The sequence below is a fragment of the Chiloscyllium plagiosum genome, unplaced genomic scaffold (genome assembly GCF_037043375.1).
Source record: "Chiloscyllium plagiosum isolate Xiang-an unplaced genomic scaffold, Cpla_swu_hap1 HiC_scaffold_18, whole genome shotgun sequence".
NCBI lineage: Eukaryota > Metazoa > Chordata > Chondrichthyes > Orectolobiformes > Hemiscylliidae > Chiloscyllium > Chiloscyllium plagiosum.
In genome coordinates, this window is record NW_028270156.1 from 15746259 (window position 1) to 15768147 (window position 21889).

Below are 21889 nucleotides of genomic sequence, written 5' to 3' on the forward strand. Positions count from 1 at the left end.
CACCGACTCCCATAGCTATCTAGTGTACACCTCCTCCCACCCTACCTCCTGTAAAAACGCCCTCCCTTATTCCCAATTCCTCCTCCATATCTGTTCCCAGGATGGCTAATTCCACCTTAGAAATTCCCAGAAGGCATTCTTCTTCCAAGATTGCAATTTCCCTTCCCACATGGTTGACAATGCCCTCCAGTGCATCTCCTCCACTTCCCGCACCACTGCCCTTGAACCCCACCCCTCTCAACGCAACAAGGTCAGAACCCCCCCCAATCCTCACTTTCCACCATATCAACTTTCACATACATCGCATCATCCTCCGCCCTTTTCACCACCTACAAATAGACCCCACCACCAGAGATATATTTCCCTCTGCACCCCTATCAGCATTCCGAGAGTCCATTCCCTCTGTGACTCCCTCATCAGGTCCATGACCCCACCTGCCCACACCCCAATCCCGGTATCTTCGCCTGCCACATCAGAAAGTGCAAAATCTGGGCCCACACCACTCCCCTCACCTCCGTCCAAGGCTCTGAAGGATCCTTCCACATCTGACAGAAATTTACCATTATCTCCACCAATGTCATCTACTGTATATGTTGCACCCGATGTGGTCTTCCCTACATCGGGAAGACAGGATGCCTACTTGCGGATCATTTCAGAGAATATCTCTGGGATACCCACACCAACCAACCCCACCGCCCTGTGGCTGAATACTTCAACTCCCCCTCCCACTCCTTCGAGGACATGCAGACCCTGGGCCTCCTCCAACGCCAAACTGTTACCACCCAATGCCTGGAGGAAGAACGCCTCCTATTCCACCTTGGGACCCTGCAACCACGTGGGATAAATGTGGATTTCAACAGTTTCCTCATTTCTCCTCCCCTCACATTATCCCAGTCCCAAGCCTGCAACTTGGCACTGCCCTCTTGATCTATCCATTGTCTTTCTCATCTGTCTGCTTCACCCTCCTCTCCGACCTATCACCTTCTCCCCCACCTCCGTCTACCTATCGGATTCTCAGCCACCTTCCCCCTAGCCCCATCCCCCTAGCCCCATCCCCCTCCCATTTACCCCTCAGCAGCCCTGGTCCACAAACCTCATTCCTGATGAAGGGCTTATGTCCAAAACGTCGATTTTCCTGCTCCTCGTTTGCTGCCTGACCTGCCGTGCTTTTCCAGCACCACACTTACAACTCTGATCTCCAGCAGCTGCAGTTCTCACTTTCTCCTGGGGTGGGAGAATTCAGAACTAGAGGGCACAGGTTTAGGATAGAGGGGAAAGACATAAAAGGGACCAATGGGGCAACATTCTCACACAGAGGGCGGTGAGTGTATGGAATGAGGAAGTGGTGGAGCTGGTACAATTACAACATCTAAAAGGCATCTGGATGGATATTTGAAAAGGATTGGTTTAGAGGGATATGGACTAAGTGCTGACAAATGGCACTAGATTTGGTTAGGATATCTGGTCGGCATGGACCAAAGTGTCTGTTTCCGTGCTGTGCATCTCTTTGTCTCTATGGCTACCGTCTGTACCAAGAGCTTCTGTCTATCAGCACTGGCCACAACTCCAGACTACATCAGACATGTAAAAAAGTGCTCATTGCAATAGTAACTCTGACACCCTGAGTGAACTGGAGCACATGACCAGAATATTTTAACTGCCAAGATAGGCAAGGAAAGTTTAGGAAGTCTCCATAAAAGTCACTTTGATATTTTGCAGCATCACCCTGACACCTGTGGAAAGATAGCCACTACAGACCAAAGTGTGGCAGTACATTTCCCAAGTCTGTTTGAAGGAATTTGGGGTTGCAAAGCTGCAAGATCTGGAAACTACTTTTATCATCTCTCTGCCTCATCTGGCTTTTCATGCAATGTTGAATGATCACAGAGAGGTATCCAAGGTCAAACACTTGCTTCATCAGCTCACCCACAAGAACTCATGGTGCTTTGATGGAAGCCTCAAAAACCTTGTGGTTTTGTTTATTCATTCTTCATGGAATGAGGGCGAGACTGGCTAGATCAGTATTTATTATCTCTCCCCAATTGCCCAGAGGGCAGTTAAGAGTCAACCACATTGCTCTGGGGCTGGAGTCACATGTAGATCAAACTAGGTAAGGATGGGCAGTTTCCTTCCTTAAAGAACATCAGTGAATCAGATTTTTCTTTTTCCTGACAATCGACAATAGATTCATGGTCATCATTAATCTGTTAACTGGGGTGGCATGGTGGCTCAGTGGTTAGACTGCTACCTCACAGTGCCAGGGACCCAGGTTCAATTCCAACCTCGGGTTACTGTCTGTGTGGAGTTTGCACATTCTCCCCGTGTCTGTGTGGGTTTCCTCCGGGTGCTCCTGTTTCCTCCCACAGTTCAAAGATGTGCAGGTCAGGTGAATTGGCCATGCTAAATTGCCCATTGTGTTAGGTGCATCATTCAGAGGGAAATGGGTCTGGGTGGGTTACTCTTCGGAGGGTCGGTGTGGAATTGTTGGGCCAAATGACCTGTTTCCACACTGTAGGGAATCTAATGCAGGGACCCGGGTTCAATTCCCACCTCGGGCTGCTGTCTGTGTGGAGTTTGCACATTCTCCCAGTGTCTGCGTGGGTTTCCTCCGGGGGTTCTGGTTTGCTCCCACAGTCCAAAAATGTGCAGGTTAGGTGAATTGGCCACGCTAAATTGCCCACAGTGTTAGGTGCATTAGTTGGGGGGTAAATGTAGGGAAACGGACTGAGTGGGTTGCTGTTCGGAGGGTCAGTGTGGACGTGTTGGGCTGAAGGGCCTGTTTCCATACTGTAGGGAATCTAAACTAATCTAATTCCAGGTCGCTCTTGAATTAAAAACTGCTGTGGGGTATTATCTTGCGGAGAGAAATTGGCCGTCATCTCTTTGTTTACACCTTTCCTTCATTCACCTACCTACCCATTCTTAAATATTAGCTGCTTTGGTCAAACTCAGTTATACCATTCAGCAAACCTTTAACACTTTCATGTTAATATAAGCTTACTCTGTTATCTGAACCTTTTACATTTAGTGTTGCAGTCTATGTCATCTTGTACTGTCAACCATCTTCACCAGAAAGAGCCCACGTCTATCTACTTTGACTTATTTAGCCAGCTCTTATCAAATTGCCTCCTCAGATCCTCCATTCCCAAAACAGTCTCAAATGTTTGTGTCAATAGATGTGGAGCTGGAAAAGCACAGCAGGTTAGACAGCACCTGAAGTGCAGGAAAGTAAATATTTCAGGCTGAAACCCTTCATTTGCACCTTTTTCGTAATTCTACTTTCATATATTAACCGGCATCCCCATTAATCTGCACTGCACCCTGTCAGTTGCCTGAACATCTTCCAAATCTGCCCAAAACTGCATAAAGTGCTCTATGTTTTCGCAAGGATCGAAGTTCACTTTTCTACTTCCATAATTCAGATCTCTTGTCATGTGTGAATGTCCTACACAGATTGAAAAATGAATTTATTTCTTTACAATATTTTGGTCTCTGAACAGCGCCATCTCCATCAAACAATCCAGTGAAATTTTACTTACTTCCAGCACAGTTGTAGTCATCGACTTTCTTGAAGCCAGTTGGACAGGCACAGGTGTAGTTGGCAGTGCTGGGCAGGCAGAGGTGGCTGCACCCCCCATTGTTGGTGCCACAGCGATTTCTCCCTGCTCAAATAGCAGAAAGCACAGCACACTATAAATATCATGGGATAATGCTTGCATTTGTAAAATTATTCAACATTTATAATCTCTGATCAATTGTTGCTTTCAATCAAGTCTAATCCCAATAACTCAGACGATTGTTTCGTTTTGTACTAAAAATGATCAAAGGAAATGACTACTGGGAAAGATAAACTATCTTATCATTAAAATTAAATAAACTTGAAATAAGAGGAATTGAAGCCAGTAATTTATTTGGCCTATAGTACATCTACAACATACACCATTATTCTAGTGCAGAATTGCAGGTTATTATAGCAGAGGTGATTTAAGTTACCTTTTGTTGCTACCCCAACACTTCCTGGATCATATGCACCACTCTGCCAAGACTTTCACCCCAAACAGTTAAAAAGTTAATTACAGTAGCCTTGACACTCCAATACCTCCACACAATTCAAAGCAGCAGCAATGACAATGTTCCAGTCATGGAGATTCCCCTCCCCCTTGCCATAACCTCTTGATCTGAACCTTTTCTTTGCTGCTGGTAAAGATGCATACAAACCTCGATCATACAGATCTGAAACTGCCGAGTTTGGAACCCGACGGTTGACTGGAAACACGCAATTAGGTGCAGAGTCCTTCAAACATGTGGGTTACTGCAGCTGATGACCACTCACCCTGCCTACAGATAACAAATGAGGCACCGCAAACACAGCTCCTGTCCCTTAACCAGAGACACTGCAAAAGATCAGCATGAGGCACTGGGAGCTCAAGCAATGAGATTGTAGGGCTGGCAAACAATTATAAAACACCAGAGAGTCTGCTTCACCAACTTGTGTATGTTTACCAGCCCTTTGAGAGTCCAAACTAAAATTTGCTTTGGAAAACTTCATTTACAGCATGGTTGCTTTAGAGAAGATTGCTATTTTCAAAGATTTCAATCAACTATAAAGCTCAAGTGAAACAGACAATTAGTCAATTAAAATAAACCACTAACAGATGAAATGCAGCACAAGCAATCCTCCACAGTCCAATTCTTAATCGTTTTCTATAATCATAAAACGTGAAACAATTTAATGAGAATTACAAACAACTTATCATTTTTTTTAAAGAAATGAACCTAGAAATCAACTTTTAATGTGAACTCATACATTCTGATTCTGCTTCAATATAATTCTGCATACACTTGATTCCAAAAAGTGTCAGAATAATTTGGAAAAATGAAAACGTTTTCAATGACATTATGGTCTCCATTCCTGGGCTACATATATTCATCAAACAGGAACCACCCTTGGGCTTTCAGTGATTTTTCTCCAATCAATCTCGTTGGGTTGTAGGACATTTTGCCTCAGAAGAAACAAATGGAATCAGCTCCGCGAATTGAATTCTATTTGTTTTTAAGTTGCACGTTGATTGATTAAAGCAGGTTAGACCAGCCCACATTCACACAGCATGCACTTACCTGCTGGCTGTCTCTGTGGATGGAGTGTATGGATATCCATTGGGAAATGCAGCTTATTGCGAATAATCTCCTGGTTTTTCCCAGTAAACTTGTTGGCGCTGTTTATGCTTTTGGTGTGCCAGTCTGTCCAGTACAGGCTGTCTTCAAACACCGTGATGGCAAAGGGATGAGGGAGGCCTGAAACATGAGAATCAAAATCACTGGCCAGGCCCTTGCAATGGTGATTCATGCTGAGCATCCATATAATGGATGGGATCCAACCCCTGAAACTGGAACCGTCATCTGGATTTGGGTCAAGTTCAGGCAACTTGGGAACTCCACAAAACTAGCCCAATACCAGGATTCCTGCCCACATTCAAGTCTCCGACATGGGATAAGGGGGTGGATAGAGTCATAGAATCTGCCTGTCTGTGGCACCCCTACCTTTGCTGCCTCCATTTTGGGGGGTGTGCTGTGTAATCAGCCCTGTAAGCACTCCCCTGCAATTTTACTGGAGTCAAGCCCCTTCATTAAGTAATTATGCTACACGGCCTCTCAGAGAAGCACTGCCCACATTCTGTGAATAAATGAAACAAAAAATCAATTTTTAATCATTTCACAGATTGATGGCAGTGTCTTTAGTTATTGAAGCTCTTAGCTCCGAATTACCTTCTGTCCCTCTCTTCACCTCTTTCCTTCTTTGAGATGTGACTTAAAACCTCTCTCTTGGACCTGGCCATTTGTCTTGATCTCATGCGATTCAATACCAAACTTTGCGATGTGAAGGATACTGGAACACTTTATAATGTAAGTTGCTAATCTGTACGTGTCTACACAGTCTCTTGTTAGATCTAGACACCAAGCTCATTATTTTCACTGTTTCAAATGTGGGAAAACGTGAGAGAATTTACAGGTAAATTATGCTGAAAATAACTCAAAAGACTATCATAAGCAGCTGCCTGCATTTGTTTTCATAGCGCAAGGGTCAACCACAACAGATGTGAAACACTAACCATGGACTCAGAGTACATTATTATGTTTGCCTTAGAAAGCAATCTTATGTCTGTCCATCTCAGTTTACTTGAGAGAATGTAGGTTTCAGAACTATGCTTTCATATTGATGCATTAAGAAAAATATAGCTGCCAGCATTTATCTCACGAAAGTATTCGCACTCAGAACATTGTATTTTGGCTATTGTCTCTGCAGATTTTTTTTTCCATGCTGGTTTTAGACTGAGGCATTCATTTTTTTTTTAAAAAGAGGATGGCAGATAACAACAGATGCAGGTGTGTACTTTCTTAAACAAAGGAAGCAAGATAAATGAGTGCAGTGACAGTTCTTCACTTCACTGACCATTCTGTGTGTTTCCACATCAAACATTATCTGGAAATCATCAGAGTAAGCATTCAAAGGGCAGTGTACAGATACCGAAAGGGACTATCAACCCATTAACACAGGACAGCCTCAGAATCGACATCCATTTTAAGAATGAAATCTTGTAAAATTATCTCCTGATCTGTGCTCAGCTGGAGGTCACAATTGGGATCAGTTTCCGCGGCATTGCTTTTTGAAGTTCCTCACATGATAACAATGGATTCCAATCCACACGACGATGGGAACATATTGAGCATTTGGATTACCCTCTCCTTGCTGGTCTTTAAGTCAAACAATGATCAAAGATGACTCTTTAGACTGATGTAGAACCTTTGCACTTAAATAACAATCTTATGAAATTTAAGTGTATCTGCTCCCAAGAGACTATACCTTTCAGTTTCTCAGAAGCACTGCAGTGTGGAAGCAGGCCATTCGGGCTGTCGAGTCCACGCCGACCTTCCAAACAGCATCCTACCCTACCCTGTAACCGTGCATTTTCCCATAGCTAGCCCACCTAGCCTACACATCCCCGGACACTATGGGCAATTTTAGCATGGCCAATCCACCTAACCTGCACTCCTCTGAGGCTCAGAGAATCTTTGGACTGAGAGAGGGAACCAGAGCACCTAGACACAGGGAGAATGTGCAAACTCCACACACATAGTCGCCCAAGGTTGGTATTGAATCTGGATCCCTGTTTCTGTGAGGCATCAATTTTTAATCATTTCACAGACTGATGGCAGTATCTTTAATTACTGAAGCTCTTAGTTCTGAATTTCCTTCTGTCCATCTATTCACCTCTTCCCTCCTTTGAGATGTGAGCCACTGTGCCACCATTCAGTAGAATGCTGGATACATTACCAGTATCCACAAGGAAACCTGAACACTCACCATCAAATTACCAGGACGACTGAATAGTGGATAATTGTTGGAAACATTGTTTATCCAGCTTTGAACTTGTTCTTTCTACTTTAAGGCTGCCATACAACAGAGAGGGAAAATATTTGTTGTTCCATCAGTGTGCAAAGCCCTCAACGCAATTTGTATTGCCTAACAATAGCAAACCTGCACACACCAATTGCACCTTCCCTTCTCAGTTACAGGGGTGGACATTTTGTACATTCTGCTGTTCTGATGGAACCCATGCCCAATTTATTGGGAAGCGTGACACTCAGAGTCCCGGAGAGGGGGACCATGAGGAGTTGGGAACAAGTTTCCAGCTATTTTGGTTATGGAAACTTAACTTATACAGCTGTGAGATGAAAGGTGAAACCCAGATCCCACTAATGGTATAAGCTCTGTAGGGAGCTCTTACACAGCTGCTAAAGGGATTGAGAGCTTTGTCTGATTGACAGTTTCATTAGATGTTGACAGTGATGTTTCCTCGATGGGAGTTTTGAGTGGTGGTTTGTCTATTTTGACAATTTCATCAACATTTCCAAAACTTGTCTTTGATATTATAGGGCTTATGAGTTCTGTCCACAGTGAATAGTGAGTGTGTGGGTGTAGAGGATACAAAAGGGGCAAGAAGGATGCATGGTGGATATGGAGGATGCAAGCGGGGATGTAACAGCACATGGAGGAAGAGTGTAGGATGAGGGATGAAGATCTTGAACAGTCATTCACAGAACTGGGTCGGTGATCGAGTGAACTGTAGTGCGTCTGCCTCTATTCCCACAGAGAAGCTATTCCAAGAGGTGGTCACTCTGGTTCCAGCCCATCAATACCAATTTATGAAGAAAATACAATGGGCAAGAGGAGGATTGGGAGATCAGGAAGTGCCCTCTGGCTCGCAAATCCCATCACAAGATGAACACTGAGCCATAGTTTGCCTCAGAGCTCATCTCAACAATTCCGAAATCCCAGGCTCCTTCACAGGCTCATTAGAATCAGTAGTGTGGAAGCAGGTATTCAGCCCACCAAGCCCACACCAACCCTGCGGAGAACATCTCATCCAAAACCCCAACACCCCCCCCCCAACCCTAACCCTGCATTTCCCATGACTAACCCACCTAGCCTGCACATCCCTGGACATGATGACTAAATGGTTAGCACTGCTGCTTCACAGCACCAGGGACCTGGGTTCAATTCCAGCCTCAGGTGACGGTATGGAGTTTGCACATTCTCCACGTGTCTGCGTGGGCTTCCTCCTAGAGTCCAAAAATGTGCATGTTAGGTGAATTGGCCATGCTAAATTTCCCATAGTGTTCAGGGATGTGTAAGTTAGGTACATTTGTCAGGGGTAAATGCAGAGTAATAGGGGTAGGGGAATAGGTCTGGGTGGAATCTCTTTGAAGATCAGTGTGGACTTGTTGGGCCAAATGGCCTGCTTCCACACTGTAGGGATTCTATGGTACAATTTAGCATGGCCAATCCACCTAACCTGCACATCTTTGGACTGAGAGAGGAAACTGGAGCACCTAAGTAAACCCATGTAGACACAGGGAGAATGTGCAAACTCTACACAGTCAATTAGGTGAAATTGAGGACTGCAGACGCTGGAGATCAGGGTCTAGATTAGAGTGGTGCTGGAAAAGCACAGCAGGTCAGGCAGCATCCAGGGAGCAGGAAAACCGACATCCCTGATGAAGGGCTTTTGCCTGAAACATCGATTTTCCTGCTCCTCGGATGCTGCCTGACCTGCTGTGCTTTTCCAGCACCACTCTAATCTTGACTCCACACAGACAATTGTCTGAGTGCAGAATCAAATCTGGGCCCCTGACGCTATGAGGCAGCAGTGCCAGCCACTGTGCTGCTTTATAAGGCCTTTAAACCATCTTATTTGGTGACTAGTTGCAGATTGTAGTGAGTATCCATAATATGCTGCCTCTAGGAAAATAGTCCCGTCATGGGACAGAGCTGGCAAACTGACCCAACAGCTGAAAGTGCAAACTTCCTTTCCCACTTGCTTCTTACTCTCTCCCATTAAGAATTAAAAATGCATCCTCCAGATTGTGTGTGGCAGCTTCAGTGTTACAATTAAATATGATAATTAATTTTGATAATTACCATTCAGATTTAAGTCGACAGAATACCTTTCATTAATTCTTAATTTCCAATGCAGTCTTCTATTGAGTGACCCTGTTTAAGGTCTCATCCCCCCTTTTTTGTGTTGTCATTTGTATTACTCAATAATTTAAAACTAAGTCATAGTCATTTCTGCAGATTGTTCTATCTATTGGCATTTAGGTTCTGTAATAACATAAGGCAAGTTTATTATTAAGCCTAAGTGATTCAAAGCCAATGAGACCATATGTTGTGGTTTTCGTGGTTTTATGCATTCTGCTGTATTAAATTTTTAGGCTGAATTTATTCCAGTCAGATCCCATCAGTCCAATAAAGGGACAGCACAGAGGCTCAGTGGTTAGCACTGCTGCCTCACAGCGCCAGGGACCTGGGTTTGGTTCTAGCCTCGGGGCAACTGTCTGTGTGGAGTTTACACATACTTTTCCCTGCATGGGTTTCCTCCAGATGCTCTGGTTTCTTCCCACAATCCAAAGATGAGCATGTTAGGTGGATTGGCCATGCTAAAATGCCCATAGAGTCCAGGGATGTGCAGGTTAGAAAATTCAGGGTTATAGGGATGGGGTGGGTCTGGGTAGGATGCTCTTTGAAGGGGAGGTGTGGTCCTGATGGACTGAATGGCCTAACTCCACGCTGTAGGGATTCTATGATTGTCAGAGGCTGACAACGTCTGGAACTTGGCAGCCTCCCACAAGATGTTAGGGACAAGGCAAGCTCCATGGAGTTAGTCTCCTTTCATGGGAGGTGGAGGGTAGTGCACAGGGCAAGCTCAGAGACCAAGCATTCCTGCCCAGGTTCACCTGTAACTGGAGGTCACCCTGTGGAGGGTCTCTCTCTCTCTCTCCACAAGGTTAGCATCAGCTGCTCAGGGTGTTTTATTATTTTTTTCTTTATTCCTTTGCAGGATATAGGTGTTGCTGACAAGGCCAGCATTAACTTCCCATCCCAGCATTGCTCCTAAAAAGATGGCGAAGAGAACTCTTTTTCTTCACCTTCTACTGTTCTCCAACGCCCATGTGAAAATGGGCTCCTCACTCTCATTATTCTCTGAATAGAAAGTGAGACATTTAATGAACAGGGTGTTACAGTACCCACTATTTATGGATAGTCATTTGGTATTAAAATCATCATTTGTCCTAGAGGGCCACGGTGCTGCTTTCCCATCGAGAGACAATGGCTGGTGGTAGTTTAACCTGAGGGGAGAGATTGAGGAGGAGAGTCTGGTGAGGGAATTGAACTCACGCTGTTGGTATTGCAAACCAGCCAATGCTCCCCCCATCCCAATTAACTGGAATAAAGCAGCATTGTTTTTTCCAGCATTACTCAAAATGATTGGTATAACTGGGACTAAAGCCTTGAATCTCTGTCCTGTGAATAACAACACCCAAACTTCACATGCATTGGTACAAAACCAATGGTCCCACTTGCTCGATCTGGAAATATGAACGGGAAACTTGTAAAGGTGACCAAGACCCACTGTCGGATTACAAAATTACTGTCTTAACACCATCAGGTGAAGGAATTCTACCCAGTTTCACCTTGTCAGGGTCACAGTGCCATAACCTCGTGGTCAACGCCCCTGGAGAATGACACCAAAAAGCCCCTCTTCTGTACCAAACTGTTCGACTGACCATCACCACCTTCTCAGGGTAATTAGGGATGGAGAATAAATACTGACCTTTCCAATGATGACCACATCACTGGAATGAAAATGAAATGGAGACATAAGTACATATTTTTTTAAAGAAGTTGATTCTCCATGTGCAATGGAGACATTAATTTCCTTTGCACATTGTCAATTTTTTAACAGCTCACTTTCAAGAAAGAGAGTGATAGATGTGTCAGTGTTAGCCTCTCGGGTCAGACTTCCCTCTAATTTTGGACACAGATTGGGCAAATCTCTAGACACCTAAGTTCGATTCTTGGGCCTTTCACCATTTGGCTGAGTGCAAAACGTCATGTGGAACCTTGGTGAGGGTGCTGCAGGGGCTGGGGGTGGAGGATGAGACGGAATCAGAGGCCTGGGTGGAAGGAGGACCCCATGATAGAGAAAGAATCATCAGGCAAAATCAGAGGCCTTCAAGGGGCTGACTGGAGGCCCACAGGAGAAGCTGGGGGTATTGGGTACAGCGCGCCAAGGTCAGTCAGGCACGTAGGCAGGATTCAGGAGGCTAGCGTAAGGTCACACACATTTCTTGGATCCAACCAAGTCCTTGCCTGGATGGAGGTGAAGGATTTCCCAGTGTTTTCAGAAAAATCGGTTGACAACATTTCTGTTCAAAAAGCACAAATTAAGCTAACAGTCTCACAATCTTACTCAAAATCCCCACCTTCCTCCTAAAAGTGAGTCTGCCACTTCCCCAGATTGAAAATGTGTTGCTGGAAAAGCGCAGCAGGTCAGGCAGCATCCAAGGAGCAGGAGAATTGACGTTTCAGGCATGAGCCCTTCTTCAGGAATGAGGAAAGTGTGTCCAGCAGGCTAAGATACAGAGGAGATTATCTGGGGTGTGCAGTGAGAGAGGGACTCACTGAAATCCTTGTAGAGGGAGGAAGAGAGCTTCTTCAAGGAAGGCATCCTTGCAAGAGGATTCGCAGTAGGTTAAAATCTTCGAGGAGAAAGTGAGGACTGCAGATGCTGGAGGTCAGAGCTGAAAATGTGTTGCTGGAAAAGCGCAGCAGGTCAGGCAGCATCCAAGGAGCAGGAGAATCAACGTTTCGGGCATTTGCCCTTCTAGCAAGAGAATTGACGATTCGGGCCCGTTGATTCTCCTGCTCCTTGGATGCTGCCTGACCTGCTGCGCTTTTCCAGCAACACATTTTCAGCTCTGATCTCCAGCATCTGCAGTCCTCACTTACTTCCCCAGATTCCCAACTTGATAAAAGCAGAAGAGGGGGCTGCCGGCCACAGACATGTGACAGCCATGAGATTTGAACAACTTGAAACCTCCACCCAATACAGATCTACCCATACTTTGGGTTAAGAAAGGGAGCAATGTTACCTTCTATAAATCACTGCAGAAAAACATGCCTTCAAAATCCAGCTTTTTTAAATAAATTGCATGGGAAAATTATCCCACAGACTTGCAAGTTGCTTGACTACCACAGCAAAATGTATTAAATATATTTAACTCAACACTATCCATTCTTGTCACAGATCACTACACTCTCAATCTGTTTAGATAGCCTGTTATTCAGCCATTAATACCAGAATATCACCCAACAACAATAAACATCTCACTGAAACAGCAGAAGTTAAGGGTCAGTATTTTCCATCTAATGAACAGCCCTAAATAGTTACAACAATGTCTTTCAATTTAGTTTTATGTGCTGGACTAGCTAAATAAACTAGCATTTTATTAAAAGGTCTCAAGTGATTAACTTGCTTTAAATAAAGCTGCAGGAAGCACATAAGCTCACATTTGTAGAACATCACCTCATTTGAATTGTAGAATGACACAATATGTTTGAATTCTGATAAGACGGAAGAGGTAATAATAAAAAGGAACATACTTTTTTTTCATACATGAAATAGATATATTTCAGAGTCATCTGACATTTGTTTAATGTGGTGTATAAACACATCATTAAGGTCCACTGCATCTTGCATGATGTAACTGTCACAGGGAAGCTTGTAGTAAAATATTTACCTTCTTCACTAACGCAGCGACAATAACGCTTGGATGTGACCACATCAACAATATCACCTTTTGGCACTGTAATCTCAGTGAGAAAATGTGAAAGGTTTATTTGAGCAGGTACCGAAGGAAAGTCCAACATTTGTCATCCAAACCTGGTTACACTTAGTGACACTGACTTGGACCATTTTAGAGGCCAAGTCTTATCTTGCCATGGGTCTGGAGTCACGTGCAGATAAGGACCACAGTTTCCTTTCCTATAGGGCATTGATGAATCAGATGGGTTTTTATAGAATTGATTTCATGGGTTATCACTGAACTTCGAATTCCATATTTTTATTGAATTCATATGCCAGGGTGGGATTTGAACCCAGTTATCTGGAACACTGGGAGAAAATGAGGACTGCAAGTGCTGGAGATCAGAGTCGAGAGTATGTTGCTGGGAAAGCACAGCAGGTCAGACAGCATCCAAGGAGCAGGAGAATCAATGTTTTGGTCAGGAGCCCTTCATCAGGAATGAGGGGTTGAGAGATAAAAGGGAGGGGGGTGGGGTTGAGGAGGGAGGTAGCTGAAAAAGTGATAGGTGGATGAAGGTGAGGGAGGTGATAGGTCAGAGGGGAGAGTGATGTGCAAGTCAGGAGGGCGGTGCCGAGTTGGAGGCTTGGGACTGGGATAATGTGGGAGGAGGGGAAATGAGGAAGCTGTTGAAATCCACATTTATCCCATGTGGTTGCAGGGTCCCAAGGCGGAATATGAGGCATTCTTTCTCCAGGCATTGGGTGGTAACTGTTTGGCGGTGGAGGTGGTAGATGGTAATGGTTTAGTTGTGGAGGAGGAGTGGTAACGGCCCACCCCCATCAGTCTTCCGGAGAGACCATTCCCTCCGCGACTCCCTGGTCAGGTCCACACCCCCCACCAGCCCACACCCCACTCCTGGCACCTTCCCCTGCCACCGCAGGAAGTGCAAAACCTGCGCCCACACCACTGCCCTCACCTCCATCCAAAGCCCCAAGAGATCCTTCCACATCCGTCAGAAATTTACCTGTACCTCTACTGCATCTGTTGCACCTGATGTGGTCTCCTCTACATCAGGGAGACAGGACACCTTCTTGTGGATCATTTCAGAGAACATCTCTGGGACACCCGCACCCACCATCCCCATCGCCCGATGGTTGAACACTTCAATTCCCCCTCCCACTCCATCAAGGACATGCAGGTCCTGGGTCTCCTCCACCGCCAAACTGTTACCACCCGACTCATTTCCCCTTCCCCCACCTCATCCTAGTTTCAAACTTCCAGTCCCCTTGACTTGTCCGGAATTGTCCGACCTGCCTAGCTCCTTTTCCACCTATCCACTCCACCCTCTCCTCCCTGACCTATCACATTCATCTCCTCCCCCACTCACCCATTGTACTCTATGCTACTCTCTCCCCACCCCCACCCTCCTCTAGCTTATCTCTCCACGCTTCAGGCTCTCTGCCTTTATTCCTGATGAAGGGCTTTAGCCCGAAACGTCGATTTTGCTGAAGCTCCTCGGATGCTGCCTGAACTGCTGTGCTCTTCCAGCACCATTGATGCAGAATCTGGTTTCCAGCATCTGCAGTCATTGTTTTTACCTTGTTACCACCCGACGCCTGGAGGAAGAATGCCTCATATTCTGCCTTGGGACCCTGCAACCACACGGGATGAATGGGGATTTCAACAGCTTCCTCATTTCCCCTCTCCCTACATTACCCCAGTCCCAAGCCTCCAATTCAGCACCGCCCTCCTGACCTGTCCATCACTCCCCCCCGACCTATCACGTCTCTGACACCTCCCTCCCCTTCCTGGACCTCTCCATCTCCATCAGTGACGACCGACTTGACACTGATATTTTTTACAAACCCACTGACTCCCACAGCTACCTGGATTACACCTCTTCCCACCCTATCTCTTGCAAAAATGCCATCCCGTATTCCCAATTCCTCCGCCTCCAGGAGGAGCAGTTCCACCATAGAACACACCAGATGGCCTCCTTCTTTAGAGACCACAATTTCCCTTCCCACGTGGTTAAAGACACCCTCCAATGCATCTCGTCCACATCCCGCATCTCCGCCCTCAGACCCAACCCCTCCAACCGCAACAAGGACAGAACGCCCCTGGTGCTCACCTTCCACCCTACCAACCTTCGCATAAACCAAATCATCCGCTGACATTTCCGCCACCTCCAAACACACCCTACCACCAGGGATATATTTCCCTCCCCACCCCTCTCCGCCTTCCGCAAAGACCGTTCCCTCCGTGACTACCTGGTCAGGTCCACGCCCCCCCTACGACCCACCCTCCCATCCTGGCACTTTCCCCTGCCACCGCAGGAACTGTAAAACCTGTGCCCACACCTCCTCCCTCACCTCCATCCAAGGCCCTAAAGGAGCCTTCCACATCCATCAAAGTTTTACCTGCACATCCACTCATATCATTTATTGTATCCGTTGCTCCCGATGCGGTCTCCTCTACATTGGGGAGACTGGGCGCCTCCTAGCAGAGCACTTTAGGGAACATCTCCGAGACACCCGCACCAATCAACCAAACCGCCCTGTGGCTCAACATTTCAACTCCCCCTCCCACTCTGCCGAGGATATGGAGGTGCTGGGCCTCCTCCACCGCCGTTCCCTCACCACCAGACGCCTGGAGGAAGAATGCCTCATCTTCCGCCTCGGAACACTTCAACCCCAGAGCATCAATGTGGATTTCAACAGCTTCCTCATTTCCCCTTCCCCCACCTCATCCTAGTTTCTAACCTCCAGCAAAACTGTCCCCTTGACTTGTCCGGACTTGTCCGACCTGCCCAGCTCCTTTTCCACCTATCCACTCCACCCTCTCCTCCCTGACCTATCACCTTCATCTCCTCCCCCACTGACCTATTGTACTCTATCCCCACCCCCACCCTCCTCTAGCTTATCTCTCCACGCTTCAGGCTCACTGCCTTTATTCCTGATGAAGGGCTTTTGCCTGAAACGTCGATTTCGAAGCTTTTCGGATGCTGCCTGAATTGCTGTGCTCTTCCAGCACCACTGATCCAGATCCACGTTCTCCCTTACGTTCATCCATTTACCGCACTCTCAGCTACCTTTCCCCCCAACCCCACCCTCTCTCTTTTATCTCTCAGTGCCCCCGCCCACAAACCTCATTCCTGATGAAGGGCTTATGCCTGAAATATCGATTCTCCTGCTCCTCGAATGCTGCCTGAGCTTTTCTCCGGAACATTACCCAAATTTCCATTGAATTGCTAGTCTAGTGACAATGCTGCAAGGCCATTGTGTCACTGCAGTTGTTGATGTGGATCATTGTTTCTCTAAATGTTTCATACAGCTTGCTCAGTCACTTCAGACAGCACTGGCTAACCACATAGCTGTGGGGCTGCAGTCAGATGGAGGCCCGAATGGAATTCAGTACAACAGCTCCATCTTCTTAAGATCAAGAAGGAAGGACAACAAATGCTGACTTTTCCAGCAATGCTCATTGTCAACTTATTTGACTTGCATTGCTAAATCTTTATCAGCCACTAAGCAGCTTTGGAAAACTGCATCTATCCATATATAGTGGAAACCATTCAGATTTTCATCGTCAAACAATAAATCAAAAGAACTACAGATGCTGGAAATCAGAAACAAAAACAGACATTGCTGGAAAAGCTCTGCAGGTCTGGCAGCATCTGTGGACAGAAATCAGAATTAACTTTTCTGGTTACATTAGGTGAACTCAGCTTCTTGAAGAGTAGTCATGAGCCCCGAACTCCAACTGATCAGCAATTTTCACTCGTATCTCTTCTCCGTGAATAAATGCGGGTATTCTCCCTTAAATTGATATTGTTATTTATTGTCTTTATGAATGCCAACTAAAAAGTTTTAATAAAATATATCTTTTTTTCAGCAACAGAGAAGTTCAAACGACTGTGACAATCTGAAACAAAAACAGAAATTACTGTAAAAGCTCAGTAGGTCTGGTAGCATCTGTGGAGAGAAATCAAAGTTAGCTTTTCTGGTTGCATTAGGTAAACTCAGGTTCTTGAAGAAGAGTCACTAGACCCAAAATGTTGACTCTGATTTTTCTCCACAGATGCTACCAGACCTGCTGAGTTTTTACAGCAATTTCTGTTTTTGTTTCAGATTGTCATAGTCACTTGAACTTCACTGTTGCTGAAAAAAGATAGATTTTATTAAAACTTTTGGCCTGGCATTCATAAGGACAATAAATAAGAATATCAATTTAAGAGGGATACCATCATTTATTTATGAGAAGAGATATGAGTGAAGATTGCTGATCAGTTGGCAATTGAACTCTTAGTGAAGAATGCACCAATTAATGATGTTAAAAATCACACAACACCAGGTTATAGTCCAACAGGTTTAATTGAAAGCACACTAGCTTTCGGAGCGACGCTCCTTCATCAGGTGGAAGCTAGTGTGCTTCCAAGTAAACCTGTTGGACTATAACCTGGTGTTGTGTGATTTTTAACTTTGTACACCCCAGTCCAACACCGGCATCTCCGAACCAATTAATGATGATTGACAGGCTTTATTCAAATTTCCCTGCCTGGTTACGATTTAAATAAAGCCTAGTAATTTACTGTCAATTATTATTATTTGGAGGATTCTCCATTGTAATGCCACAATCAGAGTTCACTTGCCTCTAAACATACAGTTTAAATGTTGGTTTTTGCTTTAATTTGGTATTTCTTGTGAGTTGTCTAATGAGTACAAGATGAAAAGCTTTGATAAAATGTCTTTTTTTCAGCAATACGTCAAACTTTTACAATCTACAAAAGCTGTCCAATAAACAAAGGATTAACTCATCTCAATAAATCCGAGGGAAGTGGCTTGTAATCAGCTTTATGGTTAAACAGGCTGTATGTAAGTATTAAATCCAAGTGAGTGTCACACATAGGTCATTTATGAGATGGGGAAGAAAATATTCCATCAATCTCCCCTCTAACCTTCACCTTGCCAGCTGGTGTGTTACATTTTGTAACAATTGTGCCTATTGTCACAGTTTCAGCTTTCAATATCAAAGTACCTGAAAGCAACTCAAAATTTGACTCCAAAGAGACCGGTCTTATTGCCATGGTAAAACATAACTCAAACATCGATGACTCGTCCTTAGCACACAAGTAAACTGTAAGATAACAACCTCACAGAAACAAAAAAAATCACAGGTGAGGGATGTAGGGGAGAGTTCAATGTTGTCAAGGAGGCACGTTACAGGTAAGTGAAAGAGTTGGCGTAGGTCTTGTGACTCTCAAGCCTCTGGGCGATTTTCATACCCATACTTGTACGCATTATATCGTTCTAGAAACAGCCAAGAGTGGAATATGTGGCTGTGTGAACTTCTTAAAGGAATACTGTAATCTAAGAGTTAAATAAAAATGACCAACGAAAGTAAACTCCTGTAAGTCAAGTCAATAACCATCAAAAACTTCAGTAATCACTTTTAAAGCTAAGGTAGATACTTTTTTGAAAAATAAAGGGATGAGGGATATGGTGAAAGAGAGGGTAGGTGGAGCTGAGTCCATAAAAAGATCAGCCACGGCCTAATTGAATGGTGGATCAGGCTCAAAGGGCCAGATGGCCTACTCCTGCTCCTAGTTCGTGCGCTCCTACATTTTAAAAACGCTTCAAATATAATTTGGAAGGCTAGAAGTCATTAGGAAATGGTGGAGGCTGGTACAATTACAACAGTAAAACGGCATCTGGATGGGCACATGAATAGGAAGAGTGCTGGCAAATGGGACTAAATTAATTTTGAATATCTGGTCGGTATGGATGAGTTGGACCAAAGGGTCTGTTTCCGTGCTGTACATCTCTATGACCGAGAAAGATTCATCTAGCTCAAAATCTAAAGTAGTGTTGAAGGAAGTATTGTGAATTACTAAGACAGGCTGGAAAGACTAAAACCACTGAGCAATGTGTTCAGCCCTCATTTCTGTGGCTGCACATTGCAGATATTAACGTCCAAGATTTGCAGCTGCCTTTTCATCTCTTTCTCACCATCCACACACATGAAAAGACCCATCATCTATTCCAGAAGATTTTATGTTTTTCCAATGTGCCTCTCCAGAAATAAAGCATGCAACAAGACTTTTGCCCTGTGCAATTTTCAGCTGCACTCTGTGCAAGTTTGCTTTTGATTGTGTCTGAAAATTCTGCTGAATTTTCGAGTCAGCTTGTATTCTTGGATTGGTCTAACCATACGCACACCATCATGCCAGTGAGAGTACAGAAGCTCTGCACCTCAGTGCAAAATATGCAGCAATATTTTTGAGCATAAAATTTAAGATACGATGATCAGGTCCTAGCAGTACAATTTTCCTTTGGCTTCACACAGGAGGGGAAAGAGCTAACTGCACTACATGAAAATCTAGATATCTAGATTACATGATAAGACACCACCATAGCTTGGCATTACAAAGCCAATCATCACTCCATTAGCAAAAGGGCGATGTTCATACCTTGGCTGATCACTGCTCTTCTGTTCTGGCCATCAAGGTCCGCACGCTCGATCACATGATGTTTGGCATCTACCCAGTACATTTTTTGTCCTGCATAGTCAATGGTGAGCCCATTCGGCCAGAAGAGATGAGTATCTGCGATGATTTTGCGGTTAGAGCCATCCATGGCCGCATATTCTATCCGGGGGGTGTTACCCCAGTCTGTCCAATAGATAGTTCTGTAAAACACATCGGTTATATCAAAGATCAGGTGCTTTAAGGCTAAATGAAAACACGCTTTACTCAAGAACAGAACTAGTCTAATCCAGTGATAATTAAGTCTGCAAAACCAAAATAAATACTGAAATAACTGAAGAGGATCATTCATAGTCACTGAGCATTTTTGAAACAACCAATTAAATTCTAGAAGTAGTCTAGGAACTGGAGCAGGCCATTCAGCCCCTCATGCCTGCTCTGCTATTCTACCTCAATGCCACATTCCTGCAAACACCCCTTCTACCTTGATGCCATCAGTATCCAGAAATGTGTCTTGAACATACTCAATGAGTTTCCACATCTCTATGATTGAGAATTCCAAAGATTCACCACTTTGAGTGAAGAAATTCCTCACCTCTAAATAGCTTCCCCTTTATTCTGAGACTACCCTGCTGGGGAATATCTGCTTTCTGTATTTACCCTGACTAGCCCTTTCAGAATTCTATACGTTTCAATGATATCTCCTCTCATTCTCCTCAACTATAATAAATTTAGACACAGTCTGCTCAATCCCTTTTCAGTGGATAGGCCCACCATCCCAGGAATTGGTCTGCCAAACAAATATTAATTGAACATACCCAGTGAAAACGGAGCGTATTTGGGTCAGATGTCTGATCTGTGACATACCTGCTTACACAGGTCATGGACCTCAATGGAGCTACAAATTGGACACCGAGTTAAAATCTGGGTTTGTTTTCTCTCTGATGGGATAGCACTGTGCATTGGTCAGGCTCTACAACTACCATACTGTTCAATCATAGATTTTAACTTTAGAATGAATGTGGAGGTGCAAAGCAGAGAAGCTTTTAAAAACATGAGATTGTAAGTTTATAACAACATCCTGGAACGATCACATATTGTTTATTAATCATCTGAGAGAAAGCCAATGACAGTAATTCTGTACTTTAACAGAATTTATAATACTAACTTTCAAATCTCAGCAAGTTACTGTTTCCAAGCTTCTTCTATATAGCATTGTTGTCATGTTGAATGAAATAAAAGATTTTCTCAGTTAGGTTTAAACAAATTTACACCACACATTTCAACTTACTTGTGCAATGTTCTTGAAGGGATTTATTGCAGTTTGTAGCTCTAATGTGGTAGTGATAAAGTCAAATATAAGAACTACTACAGCTTGCTAAATGTAGTGTGAAATTTAGTTTGCAAAATTTAATTCAATAGCTAAGGAAACATTACAGATTTTTTTGAAAAGTGAAATCTTAAAAGGGCTTACACCTCCCAAATCAAAGACAATGGAAATGATTCACAACACTCCTTTGGAGAATTCTGTCCTTAATTCCATCGTGAAATATAATGTCCAGCTGTAATTGCAAAAAGGGTGTGAGAAGCACTCTCCAGGAAATGGGGCATTTTTTGCTTTCATGCAAGTCTCCATTCATTCTGAAAGGACCAGCATGGCTGACTGAACAAAAAGGGAAAGTCGGTCTGGGATATGTTTAATAAATTAAAGTGACAAGGTCATTTAAAACTGAGTTGAGGAGCAATGTCTTCAATCAGAGATTTGAATCTTGGAATTCTCAACCTCAGAGGATGATGCTCAGACTTCGGCATTCGGGATGAAAACAGACCCTTCGGCCCAAATCACTCATGCTAACCAGGTTTCCTAAACTGAACCAGTCCCATTTGCCTGTGTTTGGCCCATATCCCTCTAAACCTTTCCTATCCATGTACCTGTATAAATGACTTCTAATTGCCTCTACTATGTCCTCAGGCAGCTCATTCCATAAACACACCATCCTCTGTTTAAAAAGGTTATCCCTTAGGTTCCTTTTACATTTTTCCCCTCTCATCTTAAACCAATATGCTCTAGTTTTAAACTCCCCAATCCTGGGGAAAAGACCTTGACTATTCACTCTATCCACACCTCTCGTGATTTTATAAACCTCTATATGGTCACTGTTTAGTATCCAACACTGCAGGAAAGGTAGCCCCAGTCTATTCAGCCTCTCCCTATAGCTCAAACCCTCTATTCTTGGCAACATGCTTGTAAATAAT

General features: G+C 44.3%; 1 protein-coding gene across 5 annotated transcripts in view; it reads right to left on the bottom strand.

The window, feature by feature from the left end:
- Positions 1 to 21889, bottom strand: part of lrp4 (low density lipoprotein receptor-related protein 4) — a 402640-nt gene that overhangs the window by 74601 nt on the left and 306150 nt on the right. For 4 of the 5 annotated variants that reach the window (XM_043705467.2, XM_043705468.2, XM_043705465.2 and 1 more), the window contains exons 14-16: positions 19619 to 19836; positions 5119 to 5295; positions 3540 to 3665 (exon numbers count right to left, since the gene is read on the bottom strand). In XM_043705467.2, the coding sequence (XP_043561402.2) occupies positions 3540 to 3665; positions 5119 to 5295; positions 19619 to 19836 (521 nt within the window). The remainder of the gene's footprint in view (positions 1 to 3539; positions 3666 to 5118; positions 5296 to 19618; positions 19837 to 21889) is intronic. The other variant, XM_043705466.2, reaches the window with a different exon arrangement.